Source organism: Lepidochelys kempii, chromosome 8 (genome assembly GCF_965140265.1).
Source record: "Lepidochelys kempii isolate rLepKem1 chromosome 8, rLepKem1.hap2, whole genome shotgun sequence".
Classification (NCBI taxonomy): Eukaryota; Metazoa; Chordata; order Testudines; family Cheloniidae; genus Lepidochelys; species Lepidochelys kempii.
The window spans coordinates 83,604,666-83,630,537 of NC_133263.1; the positions used below are offsets into that span (position 1 = coordinate 83,604,666).

General features: G+C 40.8%; 1 protein-coding gene across 1 annotated transcript in view; it reads right to left on the bottom strand.

Annotated features, from left to right (window-relative positions):
• AK5 (adenylate kinase 5) overlaps positions 1-25,872 on the bottom strand; it is a 150,829-nt gene that overhangs the window by 29,911 nt on the left and 95,046 nt on the right. The window contains exons 9-10 of the mRNA XM_073357295.1: positions 13,679-13,721; positions 12,758-12,802 (exon numbers count right to left, since the gene is read on the bottom strand). Coding sequence (XP_073213396.1) covers positions 12,758-12,802; positions 13,679-13,721 — 88 coding nt within the window. The remainder of the gene's footprint in view (positions 1-12,757; positions 12,803-13,678; positions 13,722-25,872) is intronic.

Here is a 25,872-nt window from a genome sequence, read left to right on the forward strand (position 1 = left end):
GGGCAAGTTTCCTTACTGGTTTCTCTCCCACCTTTTGTGTCTTGTCTATTTAGATTGTAGGCAGTTGGGGTCATGGACCATCTCTTACTATATGCAGTGCCTAGCACAAGGAGGCACCAATCTTGACTGGGGACTCTAGAAGTATGTCTGCACTGTGATTAAAAGCCTGCCCTGGCCTGTGCCAGCTGACTTGGGCTCACAGGGCTCAGGCAAAGGGACTGTTTAATTGCTGTGTAGACTTTCGGGCTGGGGCTGGAGCCTGGGCTTTAAAACCCTGCGAGGTGGGAGGAGCCCAGAGCTCAGGCTGCAGCCCAAACCCAAATGGCTACACCACAATTAAACAGCCCGAGAGCCCTCATAAGTCAACTGCCATTGGCCAGCCGCGAATGTCTAATTGCAGTGTAGACATTCCCTAAGTGCTACCATAATTAATTAATTAATTATACAACCATTTTGAAGATAAAACTGTACAAGAAATATGAATGCAAATAACATGATGGGAAGCTAAGAAGCCCAGTGATTGAAAGTACAATAACACTGTTCCCATGTTTGAAGTTCTTTGTCCTCTACCTCTTGTTTTCTTCCCTGCCAATAATTGCACAGTTCCCTAAACAATGTAAGCTGTGCCAGGAAAGGTCCCAGAATGCTAACAGCCTTGAGCTTGTATGCTGTGAGGGCAGGCTTTTTATTTTTTTAAGCCTGAAGCTCATTTTTTTAATGGGAATGAGGCCACTAAGCACCTTACAGAATTGGACTCACAATGAAGGGATGCAAGTCACGAGTGAAGGTGCAAAGACTGCAGGATGGTAGGTTGTAGCTCTTTATATTAGAAACTGTCCCATTGTAAGAAAGTAACACAGTAATTAAAACAAATTGGAGTAAATATTCAGGTTTAGGGCTAGCCTGTGTCTTGCCTTTGTACAGGTGCACAGGGAGAAGGTGAAAGGAAGCTTCCACCATTCAACTCAAGGGCCAGTCGTAGCCCCTGTAGTCTTGGAGGTGCAGAAACTACTTCCTCCTACCATGCCCAGGAGCAGGTGGGTCCACATGGTGGAGTTCCATTTTCTTCATCTCACTGTTCAGAATCCTCTGTCCCCATTGCCTGATTTGCTAAATGTTGGTCTCTCTAGCTAAGGAGTTTTGGGGGTTGCAGATGAACATCCCTCCATATTGTATAACAATCAATGCAAGGTCCAACAATAAGAGTTTACAAATCTAAACCAACCAATGCAAAGAGTAGGGAGAGTTCACTTCTAATATTCTTCTTAGAAACACCCACACTTTTGGCTGCTGGTCCAGAAGGCTTATTATCACAGTCCTACCTGTGGCTTAAAGACTAGATGAGAGAATTATGTGTAGTTCATGATCTGTGCCAGTATGAATATACATGCTGTTAGATGAGTCTTACTTGTAAAATCAGAGTTAATAAGCCATGGACAAGAGCAAAGGAAGGATACTGCCAAGTTGGCCTAAGGGCTGGACTTTGGTGGGTTAGTTGCCAGCAATGAATCAAGATCCACTGAGGGCGGTTCTCTCAGCTGTGAGCTAATTAGACACAGCTGACCCTCCTGGGCACAGCTGACCCCCATTGGGCTCTGCACCAGAAAGAGGGACTGGTTAATGCTTAAGGGTGAGTGGGTGATATAGACCAGAAGGAATAAAAAATGCTGTCTTGTATGGTTTGTATTTTTCTGTTCGGAATTTATTGCTTTTAGCTTGTACACACACACACAAAAAAAAAAGGGCAGAAAGAGACAATATTACTATTTTTGTGTTTTGTTTAAATGATATTGGTTCAGGAGCATACTTCTTCCTTCCAACAAATATAGTAGAGAGAGTGCTTATGAAGTTGTTAAAACACTTTTTGCCATTGATTGGAGCGATATGTCATTTAAGACTTATCACTCTTCTTTTAAAGCTGTTTTATACCAGCTGTTAAATTGAACAAAGGTTGTGGATAAGAATAAGATTCTTCTAAGCTTCTCTTGTAATTTAACATTTTTAGAAAGAAACGAGTGTCTATTGCTATGGTCCCTTCCACTGTATTATCTGATCACCTCATACATTAATTTATTTACCCTTGCAACACACTTTTGAAGCAGGCTAATATTACTACTTCACTTCATGGATATGGAACCCAAGGCACAGAGGGATTAAGTGAGCTATCCAAGATCGCATTGCAAGGCTGTGGCAGAACATAGAACAGAAGGCCTATCCTTCCAAGTCTCAGTCCAGTGTCTAAATCAAACTACAAGACCATCCTTACAGCTATGTGTATGCAATCAATAAAGATAATACAGGGGAAATCATCATTAGGCTAGAGACACTTAGATTTCTTTAAGTCATTGTTAATTACAAACAGGAACGCTTTCTCCGGCTCTTCTAGCTAGCTGATGTTCTATTTATCCTTTACCCATCTGTGTTGGAAATGTGAATCTCCTTTAGTGAGAGAGCAGATTCACACTTACCAAAATAGAAAATGGATATTCTTAATGGATGGTGCAGCTCAGGACTGATTTTGCTAATAAAACCTTAAGCCATGTCAGTGATTAGAAAGGAATCATCTGGCTATCAAAGCACTTTGAGGCATCAGTGTGTCTGTGTTGCATCTTCCAATATGCTAACCTTTTGTGTATTCAAGCTTTTAATTTTTTATAATATAAATGCTAACTCAAGTGATTAACTCAAAAATTAATTGTGATTTAAAAAATTAATTGCGATTAATCACACTGTTAAACAACAGAATACCAACTGAAATTTATAAAATATTTTTGGATGTTTTTCTACATTTTCAAATATATTGATTTCTATTACAACACAGAATATAAAGTGCACAGTGCTCACTTTATATTGATTTTGATTACAAATATTTGCACTGTAAAAATGGTAAACAGAAGAAATAGTATTTTTCTATTCACCTCATACAAGTACTGTAGTGCAATCACTTTATCGTAAAAGTATAACTTACAAATGTAGATTTTTTTGTTACATTGTTCTGGTTTTGAGTGCAGTTATGTAAAACTTTAGAGCCTACAAGTCCACTTGGTCCCACTTCTTGTTCAGCCAATCGCTAAGAGAAACAAGTTTGTTTACATTTACGGGAGATAATGCTGCCCTCTTCTTATTTACAATGTCACATGAAAATGAGAACAGACGTTCTCATGGCACTTTTGTAGCCAACATTGCAAGATATTTACGTGCCAGATATGCTAAACATTCATATGCCCCTTCATGCTTTGGCCACCATTCCAGAGGACATGCTTCCACGCTGATGATGCTCGTTAAAAAAATAATGCGTTAATTAAATTTGTGACTGAACTCCTTGGGGGAGAATTGTATGTCTCCTGTTCTGTTTTACCCACATTCTGCCATATGTTTCATGTTATAGCAGTCTCGGATGTTGTCCCAGCACGTTTATTTTAAGAACACTTTCACAGCAGATTTGACAAAATGCAAAGAAGGTACCAACGTGAGATTCCTAAAAATAGCTACAGCATTTGACCCACAGTTTAAGAATCTGAAGTGCCGTCCAAAATCTGAGAGGGACGAGGTGTGGAGCATGCTTTCAGAAGTCTTAAAAGAGCAACACTCAGATGCAGAAACTACAGAACCTGAACCACCAAAAAAAGAAATCAACCGTCTGCTGGTGGCATCTGACTCAGATAATAAAAATGAACAAGCGTCGCTTTGCTCTGCTTTGGATCATTATCGAGCAGAACCCATCATCAGCATGGACGCATGTCCCCTGGAATGGTGGTTGAAGCATGAAGGGACATCTGAATCTTTAGCACATCTGGTACATAAATATCTTGAGATGCTGGCTACAACAGTGCCATGTGAACACCTGTTTTCACTTTCAGGTGACATTGTGAACAAGAAGTGGGCTACATTATCTCCTGCAAATTATAACCAAACGTGTTTGTCTGAGCGACTGGCTGAAGTAGGACTGAGTGGACTTGTAGGCTCTAAAGTTTTACATTGTTTTATTTTTGAATGCACTTTTTTTTGTACATAATTCTACATTTGTAAGTTCAACCTTCATGATAAAGAGATTGCACTACAGTACTTGTATTAGGTGAATTGAAAAATGCTATTTCTTTTGTTTTTTACATTGCAAATATTTGTAATGAAAAATAAATATAAAGTGAGCACTGTACACTTTGTATTCTGTTGTAATTGAAATCAATATATTTGAAAATGTAGAAAACATCCAAAAATATTTAAATAAATGGTATTCTATTATTATTTAACAGCATGTTTAATCGCAATTAATTTTTTTAATTGCTTGACAGCCCATGTGCGTGTGCGCGCACACACACACATTGAAATAAAGCCTATTGCATCTCTCTGTAAAAAATCTTGGGAACAAACATTCTGTGCTCTGTCAGGCGTGTGATACAAACAGTGAGTCTGTAAACGGAGTCAGACTCCTGTAACGTAGTATCCCAGAGCCTCTTAGAAAGAAAGTAATGCATCAGTAGGTGAAATGTCTTAAGGACACTTCAGTGTTGCCAACTCTTGTGACTTTATTGAGAGTTTCATGATATGTGATGTTTTATTTAAAGTTCCAGCTCTTGGAGTCAAGTGAGCGTGAGAATCTTGGCTTTCATCTATTTTCCTAGCCCTTCCATTGTGGAGAAAAGCTTGAAAATGTGACCTGAGTGTATCCTAAAGGCTCAGAAACCAGAATGCAAATTTAAAAAAAGTCTCCATATGTTGTTACATTCCATAACTTTTAAGCCACTTCCTGAAATACTATGTAGTAAAGATCATATTGGTTGAAAACAGAAAGTAATCTTCATGTGCTTTTTGGAAAAGCTATAGGGATATCAAGTGCTTAATCTGGATGATTGTAGGGGAGTAGCTCCCATGAAGTACTGCAGAAAGCAACAGTCACCATCTTCTCGCTCTGGCAGTTGGAACGGTTTTAGGCTAACTGGACTGAGTGCTAGCTGTAGCATCCTGGTCACTGAAGTTGCTGCAACACCAAGATGGCTACCGGCTGAATTGGAGCTAATCAACCTGTTGGTAGTGGGGATTACTGACAGTTGGTCGTAACTCCTGGGCCAATGAGACAATTGTCTCAGTAACTGGGAGGACATATCATTTGGAGGAACATGAAGTAGAGGGAAAGCACTGAAGGTAAGCTGGGTTGAGGAGAGTAGATGTATGACAGGTTCCTCCTGCGGTACACCTGTGCTATGTTCTGCTATTGTTTGGACACAGTGCATTGAAGGTATATGTAGTAGAAAAAAGTGTGTGTGTGAGACACCATGAAAACAGCCTAGCTGAAGAAACACACCTGTGAGGACTACTTAGCTCTGTTGAGCTGATCTGTCAGAAACTGAGGAATTAAAATCCTGAAATATCTGGTATGAATAAAATCTTGCTATTTAGCATTTTCAACACTTTACTATATTATTTTTCCTTGGTAAATGTTGCCAGAACAGCCAAAGCCAATAGGTGCAACTGAACCATGCTAAGAATGCCTTCAGTATAAGTGGGACCAACTATTTCCAGTATCATTCAGAAAGCTTTTGGAGCCATATCTGAAAACAATCTGATTCTGTTTATTCTTGTAGTTAAACTGTCTTCAGCCCTGGACTCATTGTAGGCACTGATTGTTACAAAGCGGTCAATTTGATAGCATCATTTAAATGGCCAACCCTGCCACGCACTAGTCCTCAAATAGTTATTTAATGTAAACTATTAAGCAACTGTCACAGGGAAGGGCTATGCCATATATGGGGGAAATGCCTACAAAACAGAATATGCATCTTTAATCTCATTTTAGATCCAGTTTGCCCACAAACACACTTTTAAAACTCTGCTAGCAAGGGAACTAATTAATCTTTAGATACAGCTGAGTGCCTAGTAGTATCTGATCCAGATGCTAATGAAGTCAATGGAAATATTTTCATTGATTAGAGTGAGGATTGTTTCAGTCACCTACTGTATTGTATCAAATTCTGGCAGAAGGTGAGGATGTCTCGTGCGTGCGCCCATGAAGCCAGTATAAGTGCTGGTTTTCTTAGATGTGGTGTTAGGCTATCAAGTGAGTGAAACTGGTTAAAAGCTGTCCACTAGATTTTCACTGTTCAAAGACAGTGAGGGTGCTCACTACTATGTGCAGCTGAGATATAGTCAATTTAAGTCATTGGCAATAAATACAAAAATGTAAAATACTAGCATCCAAAAAAACCCACGTTTTGCTAATTTATTGAGTTATATCTAATTTCATGATTGTCTCTTCAGCTTGTGTTTTTAAATGCAATGAAGTAATCTTGTTGTAGTCTATTACCCTGTTGTTATGTCTCTCATTTTTCCCTTCTGATTCTATATCTTTGCTTTGGTTGTCTGGATAAAATATTGATGTCGTTGCCTAATTAATTTGACTTGACTGCATTTCCAGTTAATTCCTACTCTAACCCTCGTGTAAATCTTTGCTAATCAGTCCATGTTTTCGTTCCCTTACTAGAGACGTTTGAGAGAAATTAGATTTCTTAGTGATTTTTTTAATCTCATAAACAGTCTCAACTTGTCAGCTACAGCAGATGTGCATATTTATTTCAATTATTATGTAAACGGTTAAAACACTATTTTTTTAAAAGTCCTTTTTATAAGACAGGAATATAGTAGGATGGCAAGTCTAGATTTCTTCACTGAAGGTAATTATGGTAGTAGGAGTCCTTCTGTCCTTCTCAGTGAAAAGAGCAGAATTTTTGCATTTGTTGTTACAGCTTCTAGTTCCTTTACAATACTTTTAAGGGCTCAGTTGAACTCCCTGCGAAGTCATTATAAAGACTGTCATTGTCTTCAGCTGGGATTGGATTGGGCTGCTAGGCTGTGATCTTGCAAACACTCACATAGCGACTCTTCCTTGTGTAAGTCGTGATATTAACCTCAGTGGGACTACTCTTTTGAGTGTAGAACTGAGCCCTCTGTGCGTTACTCCAAGGAAATTAATAACAGCAGCCAGAGTTTCATTATCTGCAGAGACCAGATAGTGTCTTTGAGAAACATCCACTGTGCCCATGAAAGAAGTACTGCTACAGGCAGCCAAGCAGTTTAAATATCAATACTCCGAGGAAAACAAATAGGACCTATATATTGGAATCTTCTTCTGTGACAACATGGTGGCTCCACAAGAAGACCACTTACAAATCCCATAAAACAATGCTGTCAAGGGTATGCACAACTCTTCACTTCTGTTACACTGGCACAAAGCAGCATAGGGTGCCAAACATAAGAAATGAGGTGCATAATGGTGATTGCTTGGGGAAATTTGAATGATGCCTGCCTGGTCCGTGATTCTCTGAAAAGCAATTTACTGAAAAATATACTTTAAAAAAAAAAAAGAGGATCATGTCTTGTGATTTGGCCAACAGAATAGCAAACAGTGGTAATATACAGATTAATTCGGAAAAACATGTCCTTCACCTGCCTGCTCGATCTAAGCCAGAAACTTCTTAGTGGGCTATTCCCACAATTTGGTGATCAGCAGGATTGGGCCTATTTAAGTAGATTACTTCCCTGTTTCATTACATCTTTCTTTCTGCCTTCTCTTTAAAAAATGGCACAGGATATGTCAGACAAAAGCTATGCCTTATGAAATCATGCTGGTTAGTGCCTTTTTTTCAAATTAATGTGTTTTTCCCAGATGTTTTGCAATCCCTAGCCTTAGTCTCTAGGATCTGTGATAAACTAAATTTACTGATCTGTATTTTTCTGTCAGTTATGCTTCTCTTTTTCAGCCTGTCATCTAGATACTTAACCTCATCACGTTAGAATGTTTTATGTTCTATGCCCAAGAACCATTCTGCTTACTTGTGTTTTCCTTTAATTTTTTAGCTTAATGGAAAGGAAGTTTTGAATTTGTCTAGCCAAGTATCATACCTGATTCTAAGAGGTAGGCTGATGGAATAAGGTAAAAGAAACATATCATATGCCTGTGTGTTTCCTGGAAAAACAGCTATAATTTCATATGTTGAATATTTTAAATAAACTACTTGCAAATAAGAGAGATTGGTCAAGAATTATTCATAAAACAACCAACTGAAGAATATATGTGAGAGAAACATTGTCTGAGTGTGGACAGCTCACAAACAGATACAATTTCTTACATTTGTTACAGATCACTTCACAGTTCCTTGTTTTGTACAAACCCACGTATGAGTTCTCAATGAAATAAGAGAGAGAGAAAAAGTGTTGCTGTAACTATATGACATAGGATTGCAGTTTTTTAAAAAGTATGAAGCAAAACATTGTGCATTTTCCCTGTATGAAAGTTCTGGGTTACCATAGCAATAGTGTAATAGTCCAACCTCACTTTTTCAAGGGTTTTTATATACATACAGGTTAGTGATGAGCAGGGTCTATTCATATTTAGTACAAAAACGGGGCTTAAAAAAACTGTAGTACAGAAATGTGGTCTTTTGATCTTTGCAAAACCTTAATTTGCATGGCTTTATTTCAGAATTCATGGTTGTAATTTACAAGAATTAATATGCAAATGGAGAGGTTACTTACTTGTGCATTAAGAACCTGGTTAAGGTCTCAAGGAGGGGTAGGCTCCTTGATTTATGGAAACAGATTAGACAAACCTTTGAGGGAACCTGACTGGTACAGTGTACAAAAACAATCTGTGACAGGAGGGTGAAATCCCATAATGATCACAAGATGCAGTTTAACAGAGCTCCACAACAAACTTTGTGATTTCAAGTCCAGCAGGTAGTCAACAATGCCTGAGTGGACATTCCATAGGAGTTATTGATCGATGAGTACGCCAGACCTGAAAATGCTTCCATTTCTGCAGGTAGGTTTTCTTAATGGCAGGTTTCCTACTTCCCAGGAGTACTGTCTTAACTTTGGGGGAACAGTCCAATTCTATGACCAAGAACCATTAAGGATCCAAGCTCTGAGATACAGAAATGTTGGTCTGTTGTGCCTAAGTTTTGGGTCAGGAGATCCATTATCAGAGTGGCATTCATAGGGAAACACTAAGCAGGTTTGAGAGCCAGACTTGTCATGGCCAACGTGGAGCTATGAAAATTTCTACCACTTGTTCCTGTTTAGAACCCTGAGGATCAAGTGTCGGAGGGTAGGCACAGAGGAGGGTGTAATGCCAGGTGACTAAGAGGGTATTCCCCATTGAGTTGTGACTCTACCATAAGCAAAAGTGTCTGCAGTTTCCACTGGATGGTTTTGCAAAGAGATACACCTTTGGAAAGCTGGCTATATATATATGGCACATGTGAAAGCTCCAATTCTGACAGGTGGGATGGTACCAGGAAGGGATCTGAGAGGGAGAGTCTAGTTCCTCTGTGATCAAGAGGTCCTCATGAGAAAGAAACCTAATCGGTACCATGGAGCCTGGGCAGTGTTCCGCCATAACTTGGATGGTACGCCGGTGCAGTCCTTGTGCCCTGTAGGTAGTGCGCTGAGGACAAAGGTATTGGGGATTGTGCTGAGGTATGGTCATTATGGCTATAACCTGAAGAGGAGGATACTGAGGTCAATATAGACTTCTTAGAGGAGTCCCTTAGAGTTCTTTTTGTGTCCGGAGGGCTCATCTTCTAGTACCAACTTCAGTGCTAATGGCTGTGATTTTCTAGGAGATCCCTTGGTATGGGATGAAATGGGCTTCATCTTAATGGGTACTGGGGCTTGAGACACAAGCCTCAACAGTAACCATACTGGGACGCAAGTTCTCCCTGAGTTCTGGCCATGGAGATGACTTCCCTTCTTCTAGGAGTCCCTCTAGGTACTGTGGACTCTTCCTTGGAATATTCGATTCTGGAGCTGCCCACAATCTTTAATTGAGGCTGAAGGCATTGGAATGACCTGAGTGGCTGAGGCTGATGTACAGGGTGGGATTGGATCTCAATGAGTGCTCCATGAGAAGGCGCTTCTGTCTACCCTGAGGTGCAAGGGTCTGGACAGATCTGCTTTTTAAAGCTGGTTCAGACCTTGGATTTGGATGGTATGTGGGACTCTGAGGCAGCTGGAATGTCTGTCACTGAGGGAGAAAGACCTGTAGCATGTCTGACAAGGCTTGCAACCTGGAGTACTTGGCATAACCTGTTCCATCAAGGGAACAGCCAAAGGCAGAAGGCCCTGACTGCAGAAAGAAGAGTTCAAGGGAGGAAGACACCTCTGAAAGCACAAAGTGTGCGAATGAAAAGTAACATAAAGAACACAAAGAAGGAACTGCAAAGCTAGCAGCAGACACTGTTATGATCTGTCTTGACCCAAGGGCAGCTGAGAAGGAACCGGAGTGAAAGCAGGTTCACATCTCCCTACATAACCTTGCACCAGAGCACAAAGATGTATGGTGCACAGATGTGGACCCTCAGACACTGCTAGCTAAAATTTCCAATCACAAGTGCACAGGTGCATGTACATCCTATGGTGGAGCAACCAGAGGAACAAATAATTCATTTTCATGTAACAATATATACTTTTTTTAAAAAATTGGGAATTACCCCCAGGGGCTCAAATTTGTTGCTCTTTCTCCCTGCTGTAATGTGATCCTGTACACTCCTGCCTGACCCAGGAAAAATCTTTCTCAATTCTTTTCTTCAAAAGCTTAGTACAAAATGTTCAGAAACTTGTAAATGTTTTTGTGTAATTAATTAGTTAAAAAACTGTACACTAATTAGATCACTGTAATTTTACATACTTGACATTGATATAATACCTTTTTTCAAGAGATTTCAATAAACTGAATACAAACTAGTCCCTGATCCTGCATAGACTTACACATGTACTTAACTTTACGTGCTAGGATTAGCCCTCTGAACTTTAATGGCATTAGTGGTATGCATTAAGTTAATTAAGTTTAGGATGGGAACCTGTATTTACAGTGATCATTTCACAAAAGAAGGAATGAAAAGGACGATGGCCCATTTCACATGGTCATGAAGCCTCAGAGACTGGGCTTACAACCTAAGTTCCCTGTAAACTGTGCGGCTGTGCACCAGCCTGTTTACCGCCATGCAGGCGCCTAGGGAACCCTCTCAGAGACCTGCTGGGGGAGGGGCGCCCAACCTGCTGCAGGTGGGTTGCCCGGACCCAGTCGTGGCTGGGGTGCCGTGGCCAGAGAGGCCCAGGCTGGCCCCAGGTGCGGCCAGAGCAGCCGGGGTAGCGCACCCCAGGCCAGCCCCACGCACAGCCCACTTCAGCCCCAGGCGCAGCTGCAGCAGTGCAGCCCAAGCTGGCCCTAGTTATCCATATCCTGGGCTGCTGTCTCCCAATGGGTGCTGTTGATACCACATCTCTTGATGTCTATCTTGAGGGTGTCTTTAAAGCGTTTCTTTTGGCCTCCTCATTTCCTTTCTCCTTTGGTGAGTTGGGTATACAGTAGTTGTTTTGGTAAGCATACATCAAGCATGCATACACAGTGCCCACTTCACCTCAACTGGTACTGGATAATCAGGGCCTCAACACTGAAGATGTTGGCCTCTGTGAGGACACTGACATGATGATCCTCCCACTTCACGTTGAGAATCTTCTGAAGAAAGTGCGGGTGCTGGCGTTCCAGGGTTTTCAGGTGTTTCTAAAGGTCACCTAAGTCTCACAGCCATAGAGGAGAGTTGGGATTACCACAGCTTTATAAACTAAAAGTCTGGTATGTGTTCTGATGTTGTGATTGTTGAACACTTGGCAAGACAGTCTGCCAAAGGCAAGACTGGCACAGCAAATTCTGTGCTGAATCTCGACATCATTGTCTGCCCTCTGTGAGAGATGGCAGCCAAGGTAGGCAAAGTATTCTACATTTTCTAGTTCTTTTCTTGCTGGGTCTGATGATTGACTGGGGACTGGCTGGTGGAGAACTTTTATTTTGTCAATGTTCAGAGTTAGCCCTAGGCTTTTGTAAGCCTCAGAGAAGCAATTAAGGGCTGTTTGTAGATCCTCCTTTGAGTGTGCAGCTACAGCACCATCATCTGCGTACTGGAGTTTAGTTATTGTTGCTGATATTACTTTAGTTCTGGCAGAGAGACGAGAAAGGTTGAAGAGGTTGCCGTCAATCCGATCTTGGATGCCAATGCCCTGTGGTAGACAGCCACTATGAAAACACTAACCCAAGACTAAGAAAATGGAGAAAAGGGTGGGTGCCAGTACACAGCCTTGTTTTACGCCAGTTCGGATAACAAAGGGCTCAGCGGTGGAGCCACTGCACAGGATGGAGACAATCATCTGGTCATGGAGGAGTCTTACAATGGTGATAAATTTGCTTGGGCAGCCAAACTTTGACATGATTTTCCACAGAGCCTCACGGTTGATGGAGTCGAAGGCTTTGGTCAGATCGATAAAGGCCATATACAGCTCCTGGTGTTGTTCTTGACATTTTTCCTGGATCTGCCTGGCTGCAAAAATCATGTTCATGGTGCCTCATGTTGGTCTGAAGCCACAGTGGGACTCTGGAAGTACTTCCTCTGCAAGAGGGAGCAGGCGATTCAGTAAGATTCTGGCAAGGATTTTCCCAGCAATGGAGAGGAGGGCAATGCCTTGATAGTTGCCACAGTCGGCCCTGTCTCCCTTTTTGAAAATGGTGATGATGTCAGCTTATGTAAGTCATGTATGTCAGTAGGGATTTCTTTGGTGTGCCAGATTTTGAGGAGCAGCAAGTGAAGCTCGTCAGTCAGTGTTTGTCCCCCCACATTCAGTACTTCATCTACATACATTAAAAATCAAAGCTGTATGACCCATTGTTAACAGCTTCAAATGGAACAGTTATATTAAGGCTCTTACTTACCAACTACAAAAATGATGTTAGATTTCCTTAAATCTTCTGTAAAATCTAAATAAAAATAAAATCTTTGTTTTATTGGCAGCAACTACTGACTTTAATCTTCTGGTCTTTCTATACACTGTTATATAACACCTAGCAAGGTTTTCAAGGTAACTTTTTGATTTAAAGTAGCTTTTGTTTTCTACTAGAATGTTCTTTATTCTGAAATGAACTGTTACTCACAAGCTCACTTATGTCCCAGTTTTGTAACAGTCACTGCAGAAATGATAAAAATATATCTTACATGGAAACAATGACAGCCCTTTCATATGCACACCTTAGCTAAATATGGCAAAATCATAATAATTAAAAAGAATCAAACTGCTCTTGAGATAAGAATAATATGCATCATGAGCCACCATGTTTTTTTTTTGCTTTTATTCTAAAAGTATAATTTGATTAAAGTTCATATATAACCATTTCCATATCCTTTTAGGGTTTTGCATTCAGTGCTCCACATTTCTGACTAAAAGGAAATTTAATCTTAAATTCAGCCAGACTAGAAGCAACTCACCTCTGACTTGCACATTTCGAATTATGGGATATCACTAGCTGAGGGTGTTCATTAACACTCAGGCTGCTCTTAGAATCCTGCCAACTCAGCCTTTAATAACTGTTTGCCAAATTCTGAAAGCTGTTTTTGGCTTAATAGTAAGACTTCTGAATAAGTCTGGGTCCAATGGTTTGAATGGGAATTGAAGTAACTCTCTGACATACTTTCACACAATCAAATGTTCTTTCCATCAGCAGCTGAAATGCATACCTCTTTCATTTAAAAAAAATCTGGATGCAATTTATTATACTTATGATGTACTTGATTATACTAAAGGGGGAACTGAAAGGATCATAATGAATACATTAGTCTATACTTAAGAAGAAACTCACCGCCTGTGTTCTCATATTCAGAGAGATTTGATGGGTCATCTGCCTGTTAATTAAGGAATTGACATTTTTAGAATTGTTATTGCATAATTTGTGTGTTCTTCATGTACCTGTGGATATTAAAACTAACCACGTGAAAGATGATTTTCCAATTTTTGTGCCTACTCAAATATACAGTAACAATGGCTACAAAGGAACTCTATTAATGTAGCTTTATTTCTCCCTGCAGAGCATGCATACAAGGAACCCAAGGTAGCTCACGTTGATTGATATTGGCCCATGCTGTAATTGCTGCAACGACTGGCCTATTATAGTGTTAAGCCATATAGTGGCTAAGTATTTCAGAGGCAGCTAGTATGCATACTAAATAGCTTCCCATAGTAAATGATGGACATGTTTCCAGGTCAACCATGGGATAAGTAACAGTAGAGTGAGTTATAGTGTGTGAAGTATGTGTTATAAAGATGAAATTACCGTATTGCCCCTCGCAATATATTGCACTAACTCTCAGGAAACTGGAGTTCAGGGCTTGAACTATGACCCTCTCTCTTGAGGTAGTAGGAACTGGGCATGCTTTGATGGCATCATGAGGGAGAAGAAATCTACCTTGTATTACTCTACAGTGACCTCTCTTGCCCATTTGGGAGTTGTTTGGGCTCTCAGGAGAAGTCTCCTCTGCCAAAATGGTCAGATGAACATGAAGTTTTGGCAAGTGTGTTTGTTTTTGTAAAATATGCCATTTGTATATGTAGCAGAAACAATGAGTTCAGAGGTTCTCTGGCAGACTCACTAGACCCATCCAGGTAAAAAGTTGTCCTTAGCTATAGTCCTCAGTTCTGGAGTATGTTACATCTATTTTATGCGAACTTGTAGTAAACCCTCTGGCTGCATGTTCTCAACTCCTGACTAGAGCTGGTCAGGAAACTATTTTTCCAACAAACCAGGGGCAATAATAGGAGAGCACTTCCTGTAACCCAGGAGAGTGAAGTGACTGTGACTGACCCCTGTATGGAGGGGCATGGAGGAACAAAGAAGGATGGCTTTGCGCTTTCTCTTCCACAGCCTGCACACATCAGTGACAACTTCTTCCATAGAATGCAGGGTCAGAAAAGATGATGTATCCCCTGAACCCAACAAAGATAAAGATGTGAGTGGTAAGGAAATGCCTAGGGGAAAAGGACAGCTAGGTGAGCTCCTGCAAGGATGGTTATGCAAACTGTCTTTGAACCTTCCTGGCCACAATAAAGGCTCTTGTGTTCAAAGATATAATGTGGATTTGGAGTGGTTTTGTCTTTGGTCTGAAAAAGCCTGAATCTGTTGACCTTCAGGACAAACTGCAAGTGCTGCTGAAGCAGCAAATGTTGTTAGAGGAGAACGTATGGGAGAAGTGAGGAGTGTGGTTAACTACTTATTTTGCGCTGCCTGGTTATTTAACGTTATTCTGTGTCATGGGGCTACTGTTCCTTATTTGATTTATAGTATTTTTAAGTCTTTGACATAGGCACCTTACAATCAGAAAAGATGCGGACAAATTGGAGAAAGTCCAGAGAAGAGCAACAAAAATGATTAAAGGTCTAGAAAACATGACTTATGAGGGAAGGTTGAAAAAAAATTGGGGTTGTTTAGTCTGGAGAAGAGGGGGGACATAACAATTTTCAAGTACATAAAAGGTTGTTACATGGAGGAAGGAGAAGAATTGTTCTTCTTGACCTCTGAGGATAGGACAAGAAGGAATGGGCTTAAATTGCAGGGTGCTCCACACTGACATCTTCATCTAATCTGACTTTTTTTGGGGGAATAACATAATCAACCTTCCGGCTCTGAAGAAGATAGGCATAAAATATTAAGGATCTGGTTTTTAGAAGCAGCCTCTCATTTTGCACTGGTAGGTTTGAATGCAAATAATTTCAGGAAAAATTATTTGTAGCTAAAAAATTGTGGGTGCAAAATGGAAGACTAAGTTGAGGTCTCTTTTAAAAAAAAATAATCAAACTCTTAGGGAATGTCTGCACTGCCAAAAAAAAGTGTGTTCTTAACTCAGATCAAAACAGCAGTAAGTACATAGTCAACTTGGCTTTTAACTCAGTTTGGCAACTTGAGTTCAACCACAGACTCTCCTATCTCCTATCAGGCTTGACAAAGCCCTGGCTGGGATGATTTAACTGGGAATTGGTCCTGCTTTGAGCAGGGGGTTGGACTAGATGACCTTCTGGGGTCCCTTCCAACCCTGATATTCTATGATTATATGATTCTATGATCCACTTTAATTCAAGCTGCTAACATGAGCAGGCGTGGCAGGTTTGTATAATTTTTGGGTCCAAGTCCCCCCCCACACCTGTCTAAGGCTTTGGGAGGGAGTTTGGGTGCAGGAGGGGGTTTGGGGTGCAGGCTCTGGGAAGAAGTTGCGGTGCGGGCTCTGGGATGGCGTTTGGGTGTTGGGTGCAGGCTCTGGGCTGGGGCAGGGGGTTGGGGTGCAGGAGGGGGTGTGGGCTCTGGGAGGGAATTTGGGTGCTGGGTGTGGGCTCTGGGCTGGGGCAGGGGATTGGGGTGTGGGAGGGGGTGCGGGGCATGGGGCTGGGCCAGGAATGAGGAGTTTGGGGTGCAGCAGGCAGGCTCCTCCGGGGTTGGGGGCCAGAGAGGAGGACTCCCCCCAGCCCTCTCCCTGTCAGCAGCAGCAAGCTCCGGGGGAATGGGGGTCCCTCCCCAGTCCTGAATTTGCTGGAGCCCGGGCATCACAGGCCCATACAACTTACTGCCCCTGAACATGAGTTAAAAGCTGAATTGCCAGTTTCTTCACTGCTATTTTAACTAGAGTTAGCTGATGTAGGTTAGCTAACCAAAACAGTCCCCACCCCACCCCTTCTTTTTTGCATGCCTTTAGTCACAATTTTACCTACCATTCAAATGAAAAAGAAGTTACTGCCATCCTTTCACATAATCAGCTCTTTTTTCTCTCCAACAACTCCTCAAATGAAATTACATTAAACAGACTGGGACCCTTGCAGGCTTCTCAGTTGTTGAGAAGGTGAAGGAAAGTTTAAGTCAATCGGAGCTATAATTTTTTGCACTGGAAGTTCCTTATATTGTAAATACATCCCAGGAGGCAGCAGTGAAGCTAAATGAACTTCTCAGTTTCCTGTTGGGCAGGCAATATCTCTTCTAGGATTAGTTATGTGCCAGAAAAGATCAATATTTGTGAGTCTTCAATCTGGGTTCAGGAAAGTAATAAGTGGTATTTGTATTCATTAAAATTCAAGTAGATAAATAGTATACACCAGGAATCATTGCTCAAAAACCATTACCTCAAAAATATTTGCTTGTACTCTTATTTGCATATATGCTGATTTTCTTGTGTAGAATTATACCCATTTTCACTAGATTTTATTTTATTTTTAAATTTTACCCACAGGGTTTCCCCAATGAGACATTAGGGATTGTGAGACTGTGCTCCCTGGGTATGGATTTGAGAATTGTATCAGCATTGGCCCACTGAACTGCCATAATCCAAAATAGGTTTCCTCTGCTTAAGACTACAATTTGGATTTACAGTTATCCTATGAAAATGTCTCTCATAGCATTCAATCATACTGATTTTGAAATGATGCAGTGAGGTCCACAGTACAATACTGGACTACAGGGCAAAGAGGTACTATGAACCTGAAAGGTAAGAATCCACACTGACTCTGGTCTTTGGAGAGCCAAGAGAGAAAGTTAAGGAGGCTTAAAATAATTAGAAAATAAGATTACTCTGGATTTGATTTTGGTGCTTTAGTTTTCTTAGGTGGTTTCCATTGTTCTAGGTATTAAACCCTACTCATAGATTGATTCTCCTTTGCCCTCTTCCCTCCCCCCTGCAAAAAAAAAAACCAAACCCACAGGAAGCCTGTGTTGATGTGGGTGGAGAGCTAGACTCTTGCTGTATGGAATTCAGTTACAGGATCTGCACACTCTTGAAGCGGTTATGTGATGTGACCATGTTAGACTAGGAGCAGTTGGTGAGTAGATTTCTCTTGGACTGTCGTTTTGTATAGGGTAGGCAGGGGCTTATGTCAGTGGTTAAGCCAGTCAACTAAGATTTTAATTTAAATACTTATTTATATGTATTAATTTTTAGCAGATGGGTCTTGAAAGTGATTAAGATGTAAAGGATTTGTTGGCTTGCAGTGATGATGGTGGGCTCTGCCTGTATACCAGAGGGCTCTGGAGAAGAACTGTAAGACTTGGCTAATGATCACATAAGGAAAGGAACTGAAGAGGTGGTGCCAGGAATAATTAGGTTGAAAGTGGTTCATTGTAAGAGACGACCATCAGGAATATAGCGATTCAGTAGTAGAAATGTCTTTATATTCTTGAGCCAGCTGTTTCCATTTAGCTGAGGCTCGTGTAACTCATACTGAGGTTAGGGGATATCTATCTTTTAATAGAGATATTTGATGGGCAGTTGCTAGTCCAGTGTTACTGGTGCAGGTAGGTCAAGGTAAGGTTGTCCATAAATATAGTTTATTCTTTGGTGGTGGATTATAACAGAGTTCTTGGGTTGGACAATTGCACTTGAACCCAACTAACAGATGTAGTCGTACTGTCTGAAGGATCATCAGGTAGAGGGGATCTAGCTGCCTATAACTGAACAAACAGAGTACATATCCTACCTTTTTCAAATTGGGAAGACAGATTTTAGACTGAGATGATTATTAGCTGTTGGAAGTATAATATCAGGAGTACAATAAGTTACCATGGATGTGATCTAATGATAATAGCAGAAATATTGATAAAACAATGTCCTGTTATATAGTTTGGGTTATAATAAGACCTTTTCTTGTCATTTAATTCATTAGAAGGTAGTTAATCTATATTGAATATTGTTATAGGTTAATATGTTTAACTTTCTGAGTGTAATGATTGGGACTTGAAATAACTGTTATAATAAAATGGGTTGACAGTAAGTCACAGCATATTAGAGGGAATGTTATAGCACTACTCAGATCTTTGTAGGTGGTGATAATGGTCAATTGTGACTCATAAATCACATTCATATAAAGAAAGTGGAATGTTTTTATAATGGATGGTGCTTTTAAAGTGTGTGTGAATGTGTTCTGAAAGAAAATAAAGACCAGCACAGGGGATATGAACAGATATGGAGAAAGCTGATGTGTCAGAGGAAAATCATGTTTTACTAGTCTATTATTTATTTAATTTATTATTTGAATGTGTCAAAGCAGTGGATAAAAGAGAACTAGTTGCATAATTTAGACTTAAAAGGTCTTTGACATGGTCACCTACAAGACATTAAAGAAACTAAGTAGTCATGAAGGAAGAAGAAAAGTATTGTCATGGATCAGAAATTGGCTAGGAGAGAGAAAATAAATAAGATTAAATGGTCAATTTTTATCATAGCAAAAAGATTTCAAGAATATCCAGAGGTATAATTGTTATTGCTAACAAAAATTCTTGAAGGGATATTAAACGTCATGCTGTAGGGCTGTGAGGGACTACACCCTATGTTCACACCCTCACACTATTTGTAATAATTTTTATACAAGGTATGCCTTGTGAGATAATTTGAAAACTCATAACTTGCTAATCATTAATATCATGGTAAAATGTGTATAGCAGCTTTATGCATAAAATAAAAAAATTCCCCTATATGGTGATAAAAATACGTACTCACCTAGCACCAAACTAGTCAAACAGACCTGTCTTGAACAAAGGAGTGTATGCTTGTCTTAATTTGCATTTAAGCAGTAAACAGTCATCAGTCAGGAAGGGGGAAGAGGTCACACAGGTGAAAAAGCCCAGCAGGGAATATCCTTCTTCCAGCAGACTGCCTGTCACCCTGTTCTCAGCTGAAAATGTTTTTCAAAGTGGGAGTAAAAACTGTTTTAAACCAAAAAAAAAAAGTTGAACACCCCAAGACACTTTCTCTCTCTCTCTCTCTTTTTGTCTATCTCATTATTCGCACCCCAGAAGAGAAAGGAAACAGCTGTTGCACTCTGGGGAAGGGATCCTGACCTGAAGCATTTGGTCACTAATTCTGCTAGAAGCATGTGGTGAGAAACTTTGCTTTAATTTAATATAGTTTGTCAGGCACTAGAAGGGGATTATCTTTCTTTTTCTTGCATCCAATTCTGACTTTTTATGCCTTATTACTTGTACTCAAAATCTATCTCTTTGTAGTTAATAAACTTGTTTTATCTAATCCAGTGTATTTAACTTAGTGTCTGAGTAACTCTAGTTAAGATAATATCCAGCAGCTTGTTATTCCCTTAAAGGGAATATACTTAGTATATTTGGACTGTCCAGGAGAGGGCTGGGCAGTAGAGTAGAACCTCAAAGATACAAACACCAGAGTTACAGACTGACCAGTCAACCAGACACCATGTGAAATCAGAAGTAACCAATCAGGCAGCAGCAGAGACAGGGTAAAAAAGTAAATACTGTACTGAGCCCGTGTTGCATCTTAAAGGTAGGCACATCTGGGCTGCCTGTCCCCATCCCATCCCCTACTCGCCATGGTGTGGGGCAGCCACTTACAGGTAGGAGGAGGTGAATGCTGTTTTCCCCTCTCCCTTCCCCCTGGCTAGGAGAGGGACAAGCTTGTAAGCTCAGAGCCCTGGGAAAGAAACTTTCCAAGCTGTTACTGAAACCTGGCCTGGAGCATAAGCTGAAGGAGCCAGAGCACGAGCTCCTGCCTGCATGCTGCACTCTGGAGGAGCAGCTCAGATTTAAAATGCCAGAGCCTGCAGTACGTGCCCACTGACACTGTGGTGCCCCAGATGCCTCACTTATCACCCTTGCAGCCAGGGGGCTAGAACCAGTTGCCTTTCCCCACCCCTACTCACTGGGCAGCCACTGCAGAGCTGCGATCCCCCCCCTCCAAGCAGTCCACCCTGAGGAACATCCCATAATGGCTTGTTCAGAGTTACAACTTCCCTTCCCAAGGTGTCCATAACTCTGAGGTTCTACTGTAGAAGACGTACTTTTCTGGGGAAAAATTAAAGACTGGGAGTGTGTTGGGATGACCCTTCAGTGTAACCCAGGCTGGTGAGAGCCAGGCTGTGACTGGCAGGCTGCAGTCACACAAACACATCTGGGAGTGACCTGCCTGCTGGTGGCAGTCTGTGAGCCATCCAAATCGGAGGCTACGGCAGCAAGGCAATCCAGGTTACAGTTCTGAATTCAATCCACTTGCCAATTCTGCTCTGTGTCTATTGTATAGTTGTTGTTTGTAGAGTAGTATTAAAACAAGATCCAAAATGTTTGCAGCTGGTACCCCTGAAGATCAGCAAAGGATGCCAAACCTTCCGAGGGATTAATAATAATATGGGGAGACCTGCCTGAGAATCAGAAAGCATCATGAGGTGGCTGTCAGCAGGGGAAGTTTTGGATGTATGACTTGCTTGTTTCAAGATGATCCAGTCTCAGGTATATTCTGCGTGGTTTTAGAGTTCATCTGATGATCTAAAATGCATGTAGGTGTGATCTACTAGGCATATATCTGCTCATAGTTTACAAAGCATTCAGGCACACTGGAGTTCCTGGTCTGAGTCCGGGAACAGCAACCTCAGACCCCCCAAAAGGCTTGATGTCTACAGACTCAACAGTATCATTCCATAAGGAAAGTTCTGATGCTAGGGGGGATTTCAAACAGCCCTCCAAGAGCTTTGTTCTCTCTGTCCCGCTCTTCTCTCCTAAATCTAACATTGGAAATTGTAAAGAAAGTTGAAAGAGGTTACTTTATACAGTCACACTCCATGACAGCCACGCATCTGCTTCCCAATGCTCCAAGGGAACCTCATGAGAAACTACTCTGCTTTCTCTCTCCTCCAAATGAGAGTCATAGAGGTCATCCCTCAGCAACAAAATGGGAAGGAATATTATTTGATTCACTTTCTGGTACTAAGAAGAGAGGCTATCTGTTGCATCCAATGATGAATTTTGGACATCTGAACAAGTAGAGTAGCCAACTGTAGTGGTGACACTGATATCTATAGTTCCTTTCCTGTGTCAATAGAATTGCATTAAACCAGAACCAGAAGTATTTTCAATGACCAGTATTACAATATGGAACATGTGTGCTTCAAATCAAACTTAAATTCACAACAGCCATTCCTGGCAATGAATTAAAGCAGTGTTTCTCAATCTTTTTGATACCAGGGACCAGCTTACTGCCTTTCTATACTGTGCACCAAGGAGATCTCTGGGATCGGTGCCAGTCCATGGACTGGTCATTAATGCCTCTTAACCTGAACACCTTTCTGGTGCATCTCCCAGGGAAGGAAGCTCTGTAGTCAGTCCATATCTGATAGAAAAGTCTATGGTGTGCAAGGTGTAAATGACATGGTGTCAGAAGGGAACAGAAACAGAAGGAAGAAGGGGACAGAAGGGGGAAAATATACAACAAATGTTGCAGGATCTCATCAACATGCCATTCTTCAATGCCTCAGAGAATTTTATCTTTGATAGACTTTCAGAATGGACAGACTGGAAACAATATTTCACAAAATTTCAAATTGCTACAAAACTCCATAAGAAAATTTGAGATAAACATGTGTGTGTGTGTGTGTGTGTGTATAATATATATATTGTGATACAGGAGGGCCAGGGAGAAGTGGTAGAGTGTTAGAGGGGAAATATATAAACCCTAGGCTAATTAAAGCGTGGTTCCCTGTAGACTAGGGAAGGTTGCTGCAGGTTAATTGGAGCACCTGTTGTCAATTAAGGCCCTGTCAGGAACCTAATGAAACCCCCTGCTTCAGGCAGTCATAGGAGGAGGAGGAAGGAGAGAGGACTGGAGCTTGGAAGTATGTTGTGAAGACCAGAGAACTGAAGTAAGGGAGACCCTGCCCCAGCAGGACAAGGAGACTCCCTCCCTCCAGGTCTAAGGACTGAGGGTAACTCCACCTAAGGGGGTTTAGAGGGGCTGGAACTCAGAGCGAGGAGCAAACCCAGACCCCTCCCCCACTTCCCTCCTCTATGATCTTCTTGGGCCACTAGCGGGGCCCTCGGCACCCAAGAGCAGAGATAAGGAGTAGTGTCTTAGCCTCCCCCAAGAAAAGCCCAGGACCCACCATATGAACATCGGCCGTCTCGTCACAATATATAAATTTTAATTTATGCTATGAGAAGGTAGGCAGAGTATATCTTTAAATATTTTCCCTTTACTGAAGACAGTCATAAAGATCTCAGTGAAAGAGTTCTGGCTATATTTGATGCATACTTTATATCTTTGAGAAATGTGGTGTATGAAAGAGCATGTTTTCACCAAAGAATTCAAGAACAAGGAGAAAATGAATCTTTTGTAAAAGCTCTGCATGTATTGGCTGAAAAGTGTGATATTTGGAACTGCAAAACATGAAAATATTAGAGACAGGCAGTCTTTCACAGCAGCTACAATTAAAGGCAGACCTGACACTTCACACAGCTATTCAAGTAGCAAAGCATTCTGAACTTGTGAAGCAGCAAAACAAACTTGCCAGACTTGAAAAAACAAGGAACTAGTTTATAAGCTTTAAACAGCTGCAGCATGACTGCTAAAAGTAATTATCATAAGACTCCTGAGCCTGAGAGGGGGGAAAATTCCAGCCAAACTACAAAGCCTTTCTGAATGAATGTACAATATGTGGAAGATTTCATAGCTCAAGATATGTGTTCAGCTAAAGGTGAAATATGTAATAATGCATAAAATATGGTCATTTTGCAGCTGTTTGCCATGCTGAAGCACTGAGAGAGCGAACTATGATTAGAGAGAATAAGAGCCATTGTTGCTGGGTTCCATCATGTGACTACACAAGCATGCCTGGAGAGTTAAAATGAGTATTTGTGGAAAGACTGACTAAAATTGACTCCAGAGCAGATGTGACTGTCATTTCAGAAGGAATTTACAATCACCTTCAATCCCTCGTGGAGCTGAAATCACTTGACACAGCCTTGATTTGCAGTTGAGGTATTCTGAACTGCATGGACCAGTTCACCACAGAAAACTTACATGCTGAATGCACAGCTTTTGTCTTTGTATGTGATCAAAGACCAACAACCTTCTCAACTGCAGTGTGGCAGCCATGATGAGCATCAGTAAGAGAGGCTGAAGAACTCGATGGGGTATTTGGTGATACTGGACTTTTGAAAGGAGATCCAATACAAAAAACATCAACAGACATTGCTGAACCACAAAGCCTACACACACCTTGCAGGATTCCTATCCCATGGCTTCATAAAGTAGAAACTGAATTAAAGAGAATGGAATAGGTTAGCACTATGTAGAAAATCTCTGAGCCAACAGATTGGTGTAACCCAATGGTACTGGTTATAAAGAAAAATGGAAAAATATAAATGTGTGGATCTTTAAATACTGATTGAAGCTGTTGTGAGAAAAATATATCCTCCCAATACTGAATGATTTTCTCCCCCAAACAAAAGGAGCTACAGTGTTCTCCAAGCTGGATGCCTCAAGTGGATTCTGGCAAATTTTGCTTAGTCAGAGTTCTAAACTGACCACATTTATCACACACTCTGGGAAATTTTGCTTTTGAAGATTACCATTTGGGATTATCAGTTCACCTGAAATTTTCCAAAGAAAGATGACAAAACAGTTCACAAACACAAATGGAGTTGCACTTTTCATAGACAATATGGGTCTTGGATGGAAGAACACAACAAAACCCTCAATGAAGTTTTAAGCCCCTAATTAGTCATTCTGAATGGAAGCTAAACAAGGACAAGTGTATTTTCCACCTACCCCAAATCAAGTTTTTTGAGGGGCAGACAATAAACAAAGATTAAATCAGTCATAGCCATGAGAAAGAAAAAGCAATTCAAGAACTGAATGCATCAACAAATGTACCAGAACTGAGATGTGTTCTCAGTAAGGTGAATTACCTAGGTTTATACCTACAAGACCTTTCTACAATGAGAAAACCACCGGATGAACTATTAAAGTCTAATACATAGTGGGTTTGGAGCCAAATAAAGAAATTTGCCTTCAAAAAGGTAAAAATGATTTCAACAGCTCCAGTTCAAATACTATGATGTGAACAAACCCACAATGGTCAATGCAGATGCAAGCAGCTATAGCTTAGATGGTGTATTGTTGCATCTGGCTTCCACTCAGATCCATGTTGTTGCATTTTTCTCTCGCATACTCAAAGAAACAGGAAAAATGATATGTACAGATTGGAAAGGAGTGCCTGGGAAGCATGTGGGCATGTGAAAACTTTTACATGTTTCTGTGGATTGGATTCTTTTATACTGATAACAGACCATAAACTGCTTGTAACGCTCATCAATGGAAAAGACCTGAATCAAGCACTACTGAAATGCCAGCGTCTATTGATAAAATTAATGAGATTCAATCCAATTGCAAATTACTTTCCTGGAAAAAATCTGGTAGTAGCAGACACTCTGCATTGGAGCCCTGCAACCCACTCAGAGCTGACCTATAAAGGCATTTGTGAATGCTGTAGATGCATACAGACTAGTGTCAGAAAAGTCTACTCCAGCTACAAGTAACCTTGACAGACATGCAACTTCAAGAAGTTTTAAGTTATATTTGGGCTGCTGGTCCAAGTATCTAAAGGCACTAAGGGAGCAATAAGAGACTACTTTGCAGTATGTGGACAATGAAGCAAATCAAATTCCATTGTTTTACAAAGTATCAGAGGGGTAGCTGTGTTAGTCTGTATCTACAAAAAAGGATAAATGGACACAAATCAGACATCAGGAATGGTAACATACAAAAGCCAGTAGGAGAACACTTAAATCTCCCTGGACATTCAATAACAGATTTAAAAGTAGCCATTCTTCAACAAAAAAACTTCAAAAACAGACTTCAAAGAGAAACTGCAGACCTACAGTTCATTTGCAAACTTAACACCATCAATTTGGACTTGAATAGGGACTGGGAGTGGCTGGCTCACTAAAAAAGCCATTTTTCCTCTCTTGGTATTGACACCTCCTCATCCGTTATTGGGAGTAGACCACATTCACCCTGACTAAATTGGGCTTCAACACTGGTTCTCCGCTTGTAAGGTAACTCCCTTCTCTTCGTGTGCCAATATATATTTATACCTGTATCTGTAATTTTCACTCCATGCATCTGAAGAAGTGGGTGTTTAACCCTTGAAAGCTTATGCCCAAATAAATCTGTTAGTCTTTAAGGTGCCACCGGGCTCCTCATTGTTATTGTTTTTCAAGGGATTGAA